The 12,120-nt window shown below is 37.8% G+C and overlaps 1 protein-coding gene across 1 annotated transcript in view; it reads left to right on the top strand.

Moving 5' to 3' along the window:
* OSBPL11 (oxysterol binding protein like 11) overlaps positions 1 to 12,120 on the top strand; it is a 91,884-nt gene that overhangs the window by 21,711 nt on the left and 58,053 nt on the right. Inside the window, exon 2 of the mRNA XM_027536631.1 lies at positions 5,732 to 5,800. Within this exon, the coding sequence (XP_027392432.1) occupies positions 5,732 to 5,800 (69 nt within the window). The remainder of the gene's footprint in view (positions 1 to 5,731; positions 5,801 to 12,120) is intronic.

Here is a 12,120-nt window from a genome sequence, read left to right as displayed (position 1 = left end):
CTGGGATTTATTTCAGTATACAGGCTGTGAATTTATTTTTTTTCTGTTTTTTTGCAAGCTTCTCAGTTGTCTTATGCTTTTATAGGAAAATTTTGCTTCTGTCTTCTCATTGCTTAATTCATTCAACAGAGATGTAGTGAACACCTGCTTATATCCCAGACTATGCACTAGGTGCTGCACGGGCTGCTAGGATGAGTGAGAAGCAGTCGCTGCTCTGTGGAGTATCTTTACAGCAGAAGGACGCACGTGTGTTGCAATCATTCCCATCTGTTGTCAGTGGCTTTTCCCTCAACTAAGAAGGCGGCTCCCTCCGTTCATGCTATTTATATTATCAAGGGAATGAACCAAAACTCAGCCTTTTTGGAGGACAGTTTTTGCCTAGTAGAAAGTAGGAATATTGAACTGTGGCTGACTGGCACTTTCTTTACTACAGCTTGCATAAATTTCTGCCCATAATTAAGTGTCCTAAGGTATCTGATGCCAGTTCCTCTACCTGGGCTCTGGAGCCCCCTCTCTTCCTCATTTCCATCTCTCTTCTGAGTTGTGAGCCTTTTTCTCTTTACTGTATCCTACCCATTAGGCACTTTGAACTACCCCTGCCTTAAGCCCACATTGCCTTAACCACTTTTCTTTCTCCCAGTCTTTCTTCAGTTCATTACCAGCTAGCTCTGCCTTCATCATTACATTGAAGTATTATCTCTTGGTTGTTAAATCTTTTTTTTTTTTTTTTTTGGTCATGCGTTGTGGCTTATGGGATCCTAGACCCCTTATTAGGGATTGAACCCAGGCCCACACAAGAGAAAGCACTGATTCCCAGCCACTGGACCACCAATGGATGCCGTTGGTGGTTGACTCTAATAGAAATTGCTCAATCTTCATCTTCGTTTACTCCTCAAATACTATTAACATTCTTGACCAAAAAGTTACTTGAAATGCTCCTGGTTTTCGTCCTACTATTCAGCTACTTCTTATCTCCTCTCTGTATTCCTCTTGCCTATAAAACTTTTCCCTAGGGTTCTCTCTTAGAATATGTCCCTTCTCTTGTCATTTAAAAAAAAAAAATTTATTTTTAATTGAAGGGTGATTACAATATTGTATTGGTTTCTGCCATACTTCAACATGGATCAGCCACAGGTATACGTATCTCCCCTCTCTCCTGCCTCCCTCCCACCTACTACCCCTTGTCATTTTATATAATTCCTAAGTGATGTACCCTCATGGTTTCAAATACCAGTTATATGCTTATGTGCTGATTACCACCAAAACCTGTGTGTTCAGTCCAAATCATACTACCTTATTGGGTATCTCCTTGTGTTATGTCTCACAGGTCCCTTAAAATCACCATGGTAATTTGGAACAAATCCAAAACTTCTTTTATCATCCCCAGTGCAGTGAGGGTGTTCATATCTACACAGTTGTGCCAGCTGGAAATCTGGGTTTTTGCCTTTGTCCCTTCTCTTATTCTCACTCTCATTCCACATCTGATAAGTCCTGTCACTTCAACCTAATCACCATTGAATCCTGTATCTTTGTTTAATGAATACTGTATCTTTAACAAGCTATCCTTTGCATTTGTATGACAGCTAAAAACAGAGTTGCTGTGGGTCATTGTCTTTTCTTCAAGAAGATGTTTTTCTTATATTTGGTAATGAATTTGGATGGAAAGGTATAGCCTTCTTTACTTCCCTATCCTTTTCAGTGGATTTTCAGAGTGCGTTATATTTAGAACGTACTGAGCAATTGTGTTGAACTGAAATAAGAGGATTTGAAACTGTTTAAAAAGTAGCTTAATTTAGAAGCTTCTACATGTTTTCCTTAAGTCTGATGAAGAAGAATTAAGAAATATATGTTATAATAGTGGAGAATTAGAAATTGAAACAGTCATTATTAAGCTACTTGGGAGGTGGTGAACAAATTAAATAGAATAATGCTGCTTGACATATAGTTCAGTTCATCAGCTGTGTTTAGAGATTATCAGCTTCTAGCTTGATTTCAATGAAATGTTAACAAGATCAGAATGTACCAAATTTAAGTGGTGGAGTTGCTGAAGGACAGAAGAAGAAATTAACTTTTTTATTGCTTATTTTTCATTGTGTTAATCTTTTGGACCATCATCTCTACTTCATAGGAAAAATATTAGTATGCTATAATCAAATATGTGGTATATTCCCACTTTAACAACTAGGTTTTATTCATATTAACAGGTAAATCTTCAGTTAAATTCACATATTTTAATTGGGAGCAAACCATGAATGTTAGAGGTACTTCATAATAACTCAATTACAAGGAAGTAGAAGAAAGGAGAGTGAACGAAGGACGTTCACTCACAGAGCTTTTTATGTGGGCCACCAGATGGCACAGTGGTTCCACATCAGCTGGTTGCACTGAGAAGGGGAGGGATGAGAGAGGGACAGTGTCACCAGCTGTTCAGGGATGGGGTGTTCTTAAGTCGGTTCTTTGTAACCTCAGATGTCTGTTTTCTGTGGTAAAAGCAGGCCAGCAGCTTGTTATTGCATGTTTGAATTTGTTTCTTTTGAAGTTGGCTTTATGCTACTACCAAATGAACCATGTCAGTATCCCTATTGTGATTTTTGTGAGAAGGTTATTAACTTTTTAGATACAAGAATCAAAAATACTAAAAACATTAAAAATTGAACATAAAGCATTACTATGCAGTATGAAGATAAACTTTCGTTGTTTAGTGAACAATGCTACTGAAATTATACTCTAAAAAATTCATTGATATTCATTAAATGATCAATATAAATAACTTACGACCCAAATAAGGAATACCTTTAATAATATGAGGGACCAAACAAAGGTAAGGAACAGGAGCCCTCATTGCTTTGAAATGAAGAGTTTTGTTTTTCTTAGTTGTTGATAGTTTATTTGAAGTTTTAAGACAGATTTTCTGCACAGTTCATATATTCATTTGAAGAATATATATAGTCCTAGAACCAGAGGAAGTGAACTATAATTGAATTGTAATGTTTTTATTACATACCAATAGCTATGAAATGATTCTTATTTAGTAATGAAAGCTTGGTGTAGAGAACCTAGATTAAAATGGAAAATAAAAAATGGTGAATTATGGACTATCTGGGTACTTTAGGGAAATATTTAATTCTGGTTGTGTGACACCTTACTCCTCTTGTGGGTTGATACAGAATGTAATTAAATAAATATTGAGGTTATAAAGCCACAAGAATAGGCAAAGAATAAGGTTTTTAAAACTTTGGATATAATTGTCATGTAACATTACTTTTAGGTATATGGTGATTTTTTTATATGTTGCAAAATGATCACAAGTCTAATTAACATCTATCACTACACAGTTACACTTTTGTTTTCCTTATGATGAGAACTTTTAAGATCTATACTTAGCAATTTTCAAATACACAATATGGTATTATTAATTATAGTCACCATGCTATAAACAACATCCCTGCTGCTGCTGCTAAGTCATGTCAGTCGTGTCCGACTCTGTGCGACCCCATAGACGGCAGCCCATCAGGCTCCCCCGTCCCTGGGATTCTCCAGGCAAGGACACTGGAGTGGGTTGCCATTTCCCTCTCCAATGCATAAAAGTGAAGAGTGAAAATGAAGTCGCTCAGTCGTGTCTGACTCTTCGTGACCCCATGGACTGTAGCCTACCAGGCTCCTCCATCCATAGGATTTTCCAGGCAAGAGTACCGGAGTGGGGTACCATTGCCTTCTCCGAATAACATCCCTAGGACTTACTTACTTTATAACTGCAAGTTTGTGTCTTTGGATCACCTTCACCCATTTTGTTCACCTGTCACCTCTGGCAGCCACTAATCTCTTCTATGAGTTGTAGGTTTTTTTTGGTGGAGGGGGCATTATTAGATTCCATATATAAGTGAAGAAATAAGTTTTAAGGATGAGAACTATTCAAGACAGCTAAGCTATATGTGAAATATCAAAAATGGACGAGGAACTTTTTGTGAAATTATTTTGGGACAGAGTCCAGGGACATTGGGACTCCTGTGGCCCTAAAACGCTGTTTGAAGCCTGGGAAAAATTTGAGAGCCAGACTAGAGGAGTATCTCTCTGCCTTTTCAAGTACCAATGTAACTGAAAGAAGTACCTTTGCTGTGACCTAAGGATGGAAATAGGGCAAAAATCGAATAGGTTGAGTTTCAGAGAAGAATCCTTCCTCTAGATACGGGCTTTAGAATATACTGAAATGAGAATTCAAATGGTACTGTCAGTTTTAACATGACAGAGCACATATATAATTATCTTAACTTTGGGTTGGCATTTTAGAAGTTGACAGCCTTTACCTTCTTGAGATTACTGACCTTATAAAACCAAAAGGGCTTGAGTAGTTTCATTTAATGTTAGTGAATAAATGGTGTTTTTTGCTAATCTTGGATTGGAAGAAAAATATAGAAAAAAATAATATATTTTTTGAACTGGGGTCAGTTCTTTACTTTCAGATTTGATCTTTATTTCCAAGCACTCTGAAGAAATGAGGTTAGAAAGGCATCCAACACTGAGTTTATTCCCCAGGCATCCTCCTACTTGATCTCCAGTAGTAATAATGCCTAGCTAGACTCTTATAGTCATTTTGTTGTGTGTTTACACGAGAGTGTCTTTATCTTCATCTCTTCATTTGTCATTCAGATCAATCTAAATCTTTGAAAAATTCCGTTCTGTTGGTTGTGTCAGCGCTCTCTCGATTTTACTTTTGATGTCTATGTTTTAAAGGTTGTCAGTTGTCTGATACTTTCCATTTCCTAAATGCTGGTTAGCTGAACTTTTACCAAATAAGTTCTGCAATTCAAGGATAGTAGAGAAAATAAATGTTTAGTATTAGTTGCATTTTATAGTGTAAAGTTAAAACTTCAGAGGAGTTTAAAAGGAATTCTTTTTTTTTATTTATATCTCTTTAATCTCCTTTTACTGGAGGAATTCTTAATGTAAATTACAAAATAAAAAATGAAGCCTGTATGTCAAAAAGATATATCAATGTAGTTGTAGCTTTGATATCTTTTCATAAGTATAGGGAACCTTAAAATATTGGAAAAGAAGTAGTGAGGAGATCTGCATTTTCTATGAACCACTATAACAGAATACATCTATTAAATAGAAAGAGGGGCAGAAGTAAAGGAACTCAGTAGTAGTAAGGCTCAGTCTTGCCAGTGGCAAGATTTGCAGTGAGCACTTTGCCTCATGCCTGTCTGGGATGGGGGAGTGGGAGTAAGGTGTCACAGACATCGAAAATCAGGATCGTCATTTTGGAAGCCCAAAGATTGATAGACATAATGTGTCCCACCAGAGTGAGGAAGCACTGTTCAGCCTAGAGATTTTTTTAAATTTATTTTGGAACCATAAAACTGGGTTGTCTTTGTTTAGTTTTGAATTAGGTTATTAAATGCTTTTATTTATATTTATAGTATATTTGTTTCATATTTATGTAATTTTATACTCATATAATGATTTTATGTTTGAAATACCCAGTAATTTATGGGTGATTACACTTGTTTTGAAGAATTCTGATAAAATATATAGTCCTTTGGATATGAAATATGGAGGAATAAATAAATAGCTCTATTTGTTAACCTATGAATTTTACTTCTGAAGTAAGTTTGAGACATTTATAGAAAAAAGTATGTTTCTACAGCTATTTTTTCAACTGTACAGTTAACTTCCTGGAATTTCTTCTAATTTTCACTGATTTTGGCACTTTCTGATCTTTTTGAAACAGTGACCACATGGAAAATGTGTATGGCTACCTAATGAAGTACACCAACCTCGTCACTGGGTGGCAGTACAGGTAAGTGTGAGTATTCTGTCGCTTTCTCTCCCAAGAGAACAGAAATGGGCATGATGATTTTATAACTGATGTTACATGACTGGGAAGCATGTTAGAGAAAGACTTACCATGTTTTCTATAAGTCTGATGACTTTCTTTTTCTATTTTTAGGGGGTAAGAGGAGTTAACATTGTCCAAATTGCAGCCTCCAAATACGTCAGAAGTTACTGTTACGTCAAGATTAGTATCATTTATCAACTCACCTTGGGCTTCTTATGTGTACTTCCAGTGGTTAGGCTTTTTGGGTGGTTTAGAGACAGCAAAGAGATTTGTGTTAGGTGCCTGTTGAGGATTTTTGCTTCTTTTAATTGTTGAGGATTCTTAAACTCTTCTGAGATCTTGAAAAGTTTAAATAACCAACCTGAGGTCCCACAAGCAGTCAAGAAGTAGCACAGCCAACTGTCTTAAATACTTTGTGGAATTGATATTTGTGGGGCAGGGGACTAAACTTTTATTCTTTTATTGTGGTAAAATATAACATAAAATTTACCATTGTAAACATTTTTTGGTATGCAGTTCAGTGGTATTAAATACATTCACATTTTTGTGCAACCATCACCCGCATTCATCTCAGAACTCTCTGCATCTTCTCAGACTAAAACTGTACCCATTAGACAATAATTTCACATTTTCCTCTCCCCCTGAGTCCTTAGGCAACCACTGTTCTACTCTCTGTCTCTATGAATTTGACTACTCTAGGTACCTTATATAAGTGGAATCATATAATATTTGTCCTTTTGTGATTGGCTTATTTCATTTAGTGTAATGTTCTCAAAGTTCATCCATGTAGTGTGTGTCAGAATTCTCTACCTTTTGAGGGCTGAAAAACAGTCCCTTGTAAGTGTATACCACATTTTGTTTATCCAGTTATCAATCAGTGGACATTTGGGTTGCTTCCGTCTTTTGGCTATTGTGAATAATGCTGCTTTGAGTATTGGTGTACACAATATCAGAGTCACTGCTCTCATTCTTGTGTGTGTATACCCAGAAGTGGAATTGCTGAATCACATTGTAATTCTATGTTTAATTTTTGGGGATATCTCCATACTATTTTCCATAGCAGCTGCACTGTTTTACATTCCCACTAGCAGTGTACAAGGATTCCAGTTTCTCTACATCTTCTCAACAGTTGTTACTTTCTGTTATGTCTATGTGTGTGTGTATAATAACCATCTTAATGGGTATTGAGTGTTATCTCATTGTGGTTTTTTAAAACTATTTAAAAAAGTGATAAAGCTAGAATCTGAACCCAAATAGTTCTGACTCCAGGTTGGTATTTTCATTATAAATACTGCTTCTTATTCACATGTCATTTGGAGATCTCTGATTTTGGTTATGATGGAATAATAAGCTGATTCTGCCTTTCTACCTTAAACAATTAGAAAATGGTACATAGTATATGAAGGAATGTTTTTCAGAATTCAAAAAAGAGTTGAAGCATTGTAATGAACATGTGATTGCTTAAAAGAGAAGGCAGTTTGGGATATGTTTAATTTGAAGTAACAGTAGGACTTTCACATAAGAGTGATACGCCAGAAGTTGGAGGTCATATGAGAGGTCAAAGCTGGATATGAAATTATAGAAGACAATCATTCCTGTTAAAGTGAAAAGGGTAGTTCTCTAAGGTTCCCACCCTTTATTTTTTTTAAGAAAGAACAAAGTCAGGGGAGCCTTTTCATTTTGCATTTTCTCACCTCAGTTTTTATGTAATTTTTTGAAGGCTTATCCATTTAAATGACATATAAAATATTAAAAAAAATTTTATGTCACTTTGCTTTTAGCACTGTTTTTTGTTTTTTTTAAAAAGGGAAATAGGTTAACTTTTCTCCCCCATTCATTCAACTAATTTCATTCATGTTATATTATTGAGTATTACTGAGAAATTCTCAGAAGTGGAATAGAGTAGGAAAGCTCCAAAGTATCCCCAAGCACATAAGATTAAGTATATGTTAAACATGGCATTTCAAGTTAGTGGTGACTTGAGGCCATGGGAAGAAGGGGCATGTGTTTGTATCCTTGTGTGGGGGAGCATACTAAAAAGATCCATTGGCCACTGGTTGCCCAGGAAGTTAGCTAAGAGATCCAAGCAAAGTTCTAGCATAGGGAAAGGCATGGCTTCTACCCTTGCGATTCTTCTAGCTGTCCTAGAGGCCAGTTTTAGCAGCAAAGAAAGTGTGGGAATGAAGACAACACATCACCATTTGCCACTGAGAACACAACCTTTTATCCGCTTGTCCCATCAGAGAGGTCTCAGGTTGTCAACTGGTTTACTGCAAGCTCGTTTTCTCTTTCCTGCCAGACTGCCTGGAGGCTTGTGGCACAGCAGCGATATCCTGGGTTCCCAGCATGAATTGCAGATTGAATGATAAAAGAGGAACAGAAAGGTTCAGTTCAGTTCAGTTGCTCAGTCGTGTCCGATTCTTTGCGACCCCATGAACCGCAGACGCCAGGCCTCCCTATCCATCACCAACTCTTGGAGTCTACCCAAACTCATGTCCATTGAGTCGGTGATGCCATCCAACCATCTCATCCTCTGTCGTCCCCTTCTCCTGCTACCCTCAATCTTTCCCAACATCAGGGTCTTTTCAAATGAGTCATCTCTTTGCATCAGGTGGCCCAAATACTGGAGTTTCAGCTTTAACATCAGTCCTACCAGTGAATACCCAGGACTGATAGGATGGACTGGTTGGATCTCTTTGCAGTCCAAGGGACTCTCAAGAGTCTTCTCCAACACCACAATTCAAAAGCATCAATTCTTCTGCACTCAGCCCTCTTTATAGTCCAACTCTCACATCCATACATGACTACTGGAAAAACCATAGCCTTGACTAGATGGAGCTTTGTTGACAAAGTAATGGCTCTGCTTTTTAATACGCTGTCTAGGTTGGTCATAACTTTCCTTCCAAGAGTAAGCGTCTTTTAATTTCATGGCTGTAGTCACCATCTGCAGTGATTTTGGAGCCCCCAAAAATAAAGTCTGTCACTGTTTCCCCATCTATTTCCCATGAAGTGATGGGACCGGATGCCATGATCTTCGTTTTCTGAATGTTGAGCTTTAAGCCAACTTTTTCACTCTCCACTTTCACTTTCATCAAGAGGCTTTTTAGTTCCTCTTCACTTTCTGCCATAAGGGTGGTGTCATCTGCATATCTGAGGTTATTGATATTTCTCCCAGCAGTCTTGATTCCAGCTTGTGCTTCATCCAGCCCAGCGTTTCTCATGATGTACTCTGCATAGAAGTTAAATAAGCAGGGTGACAATATACAGCCTTGATGTACTCCTTTTCCTATTTGGAACCAGTCTGTCTGTTCCATGTCCAGTTCTAACTGTTGTTTGCTGACATGCATATAGGTTTCTCAAGAGGCAGGTCAGGTGGTCTGGTTTTCCCATCTCTTTCAGAATTTTCCACAGTTTATTGTGATCCACACAGTCAAAGGCTTTGGCATAGTCAATAAAGCAGAAATAGGTGTTTTTCTGGAACGCACTTGCATTTTCAATGGTCCAACGGATGTTGGCAATTTGATCTCTGGTTCCTCTGCCTTTTCTAAAACCAGCTTGAGCATTTGGAAGTTCACGGTTCATTACTGCTAAAGCCTGGCTTGGAGAATTTTGAGCATTAGTTTACTAGCGTGTGAGATGAGTACAACTGTGTGGTAGTTTGAGCATTCTTTGGCATTGCCTTTCTTTGGGATTGGAATGAGAACTGACCTTTTCCAGTCCTGTGGCTACTGCTGAGTTTTCCAAATTTGCTGACATATTGAGTGCAGCACTTTCAGAGCATCATCTTTTAGGATTTGAAATAGCTCCACTGGAATTCCATCACCTCCACTAGCTTTGTTCATAGTGATGCTTCCTAAGGGCCACTTGACTTCGCATTCCAGGATGTCTGGCTCTAGGTGAGTGATCACACCGTCATGATTATCTGGGTCGTGAAGATCTTTTTTATACAGTTCTGTGTATTCTTGCCACCTCTTCTTAATATCTTCTGCTTCTGTTAGGTCCATACCATTTCTGTCCTTTATTGCACCCATCTTTGCATGAAATGTTCCCTTGGTATCTGATTTTCTCGAAGAGATCTCTAGTCTTTCCCATTCTGTTGTTTTCCTCTATTTCTTTGCATTGATCACTGAGGAAGGCTTTCTTATCTCTTCTTGCTATTCTTTGGAACTCTGCCTTCAAATGGGTGTATCTTTCCTTTTCTCCTTTGTTTTTCATTTCTCTTCTTTTCACAGCTATTTGTAAGGCCTCCTCAGACAGCCATTTTGCTTTTTTGCATTTCTTTTTCTTAGGGATGGTCTTGATCCCTGTCTCTTGTACAATGTCACGAACCTCCATTCACAGTTCATCAGGCACTCTGTCTATCAGATCTAGTCCCTTAAATCTATTTCTCACTTCTACTGTATAATCATAAGGGATTTGATTTAGGTCATACCTGAATGGTCTAGTGGTTTTCTCTACTTTTTTCAATTTAAGTCTCAATTCGGCAATAAGGCGTTCATGATCTGAGCCACAGTCAGCTCCTTGTCTTGTTTTTGCTGACTGTATAGAGCTTCTCCATCTTTGGCTGCAAAGAATATAATCAATCTGATTTTGCTGTTGATGATCACCAAATTATCATCATCTGGTGATGTCCATGTGTAGAGTGTTCTCTTGTGTTGTTGGAAGAGGGTGTTTGCTATGACCGGTGCGTTCTCTTGGCAAAACTCTATTAGCCTTGCCCTGCTTCATTCTGTACTCCAAGGCCAAATTTTCCTATTACTCCAGGTATTTCTTGACTTCCTACTTTTGCATTTCAGTCCCCTATAATGAAACGACATCTTTTTTACGTGTTCTAAAAGTTTTTATAGTCTTCATAGAACCTTTCAACTTCAGCTTCTTCAGCATTACTGGTCGGGGTATGGACTTGGATTACCATGATATTGAATGGTTTGCCTTGGAAATGAACAGAGATCATTCTGTCGTTTTTGAGAGTGCATCCAAGTACTGCATTTTGGACTTTTTTGTTGACTATGAGGGCTACTCCTTTTCTCTAAGGGATTCCTGCCCACAATAATAGATATAATGGTCATCTGAGTTAAATTCACCCATTCTAGTCCTTAATTGCTGATTTCTAGAATGTCGACGTTCACTCTTGCCATCTCCTGTTTGACCACTTCCAATTTGCCTTGATTCATGAACCTCACATTCCAGGTTCCTATGCAATATTGCTCTTACAGCATCGGATCTTGCTTCTATCACCAGTCACATCCACAGCTGGGTGTTGTTTTTGCTTTGGCTCCATCCCTTCATTCTTTCTGGAGTTATTTCTCCACTGATCTCCAGTAGCATATTGGGCACCTACAAAAAGGTTAAGACCATGTTAAAGGAACTTAGGCTTAGAGCTCAGTTCTTTTGGTAGACTTAGCCACTTGGTCCCTGAAGTGTGGATAAAGCTTAAGTAACAAAAGCACTGTACCTGTGCCAGGTATTCAAGGTGGTCTCCTGGCAATCTATTTCTGTTTGACTAAGAGCAACTGAGAGAAGCTTGGAGAAATCCAGCATGAGCATACTCTGTAAATAATAAACTGCTTGTTGTGGAATGTGGTACCCTAAGAAACAGCAAGACCCTCTCTTGAATGTACTTCCTTTCACTTTGAATTAGCATTCATGAAGAGGAGATCTCTTCCTACTCAGAAGTTCTGTACATGGTCAGCACTGAAGCCTAGGATGGTCAGCACAAAGCATATGCGTGTCTTTCCATCCAAAATCTTCCCTGAAGTTGGCTATTGCTATCATAAGACATACTTCCAAGTCAGAATATTTTTTAAAGTTCCATTCCAAAATACTTCATTTTAAGTTGTCAGCTATTCTGAGGATTAGTCATTTTCTCAAACTTGCAGTCTTTATTATTTTGAAATTGCACAAAATAAATAATTATTTAATTTTTCTTTTTAACAATGTGGTGACTTTTCAGCATATAAAGAAAGATGCTGAATCTTAAGCCTTTTTTTCTATGTTTCTTTAGCTCCTAGGTTAGACCAGCTTGCTAAGAATACTATAATCAAGAGTCTAGTCCTCTTCTGGGCAAAATAGCTTTCAGTTTCCTTGCTATGTGAATTGTCTCTCCATCTCCAATCTGCACATCTTATACATCTCCAGAGAAAGGGTGAAGGAAGAACATTTGGGTTAATTCGTGTATAATGAAAGACAGCATACAGTGCGTTATTGGTGCCACTGGGTCCATAGCATCATCTTGGTATTAGGTAATCAGTTTTTGACTCAATTCTATCATTTTACCAGTT

The sequence above is a fragment of the Bos indicus x Bos taurus genome, chromosome 1, assembly GCF_003369695.1.
Source record: "Bos indicus x Bos taurus breed Angus x Brahman F1 hybrid chromosome 1, Bos_hybrid_MaternalHap_v2.0, whole genome shotgun sequence".
NCBI classification, from domain to species: Eukaryota; Metazoa; Chordata; class Mammalia; order Artiodactyla; family Bovidae; genus Bos; species Bos indicus x Bos taurus.
The sequence above is the reverse complement of the archived record's forward strand: the minus strand, read 5'-3'. Positions and strand labels throughout refer to the sequence as shown.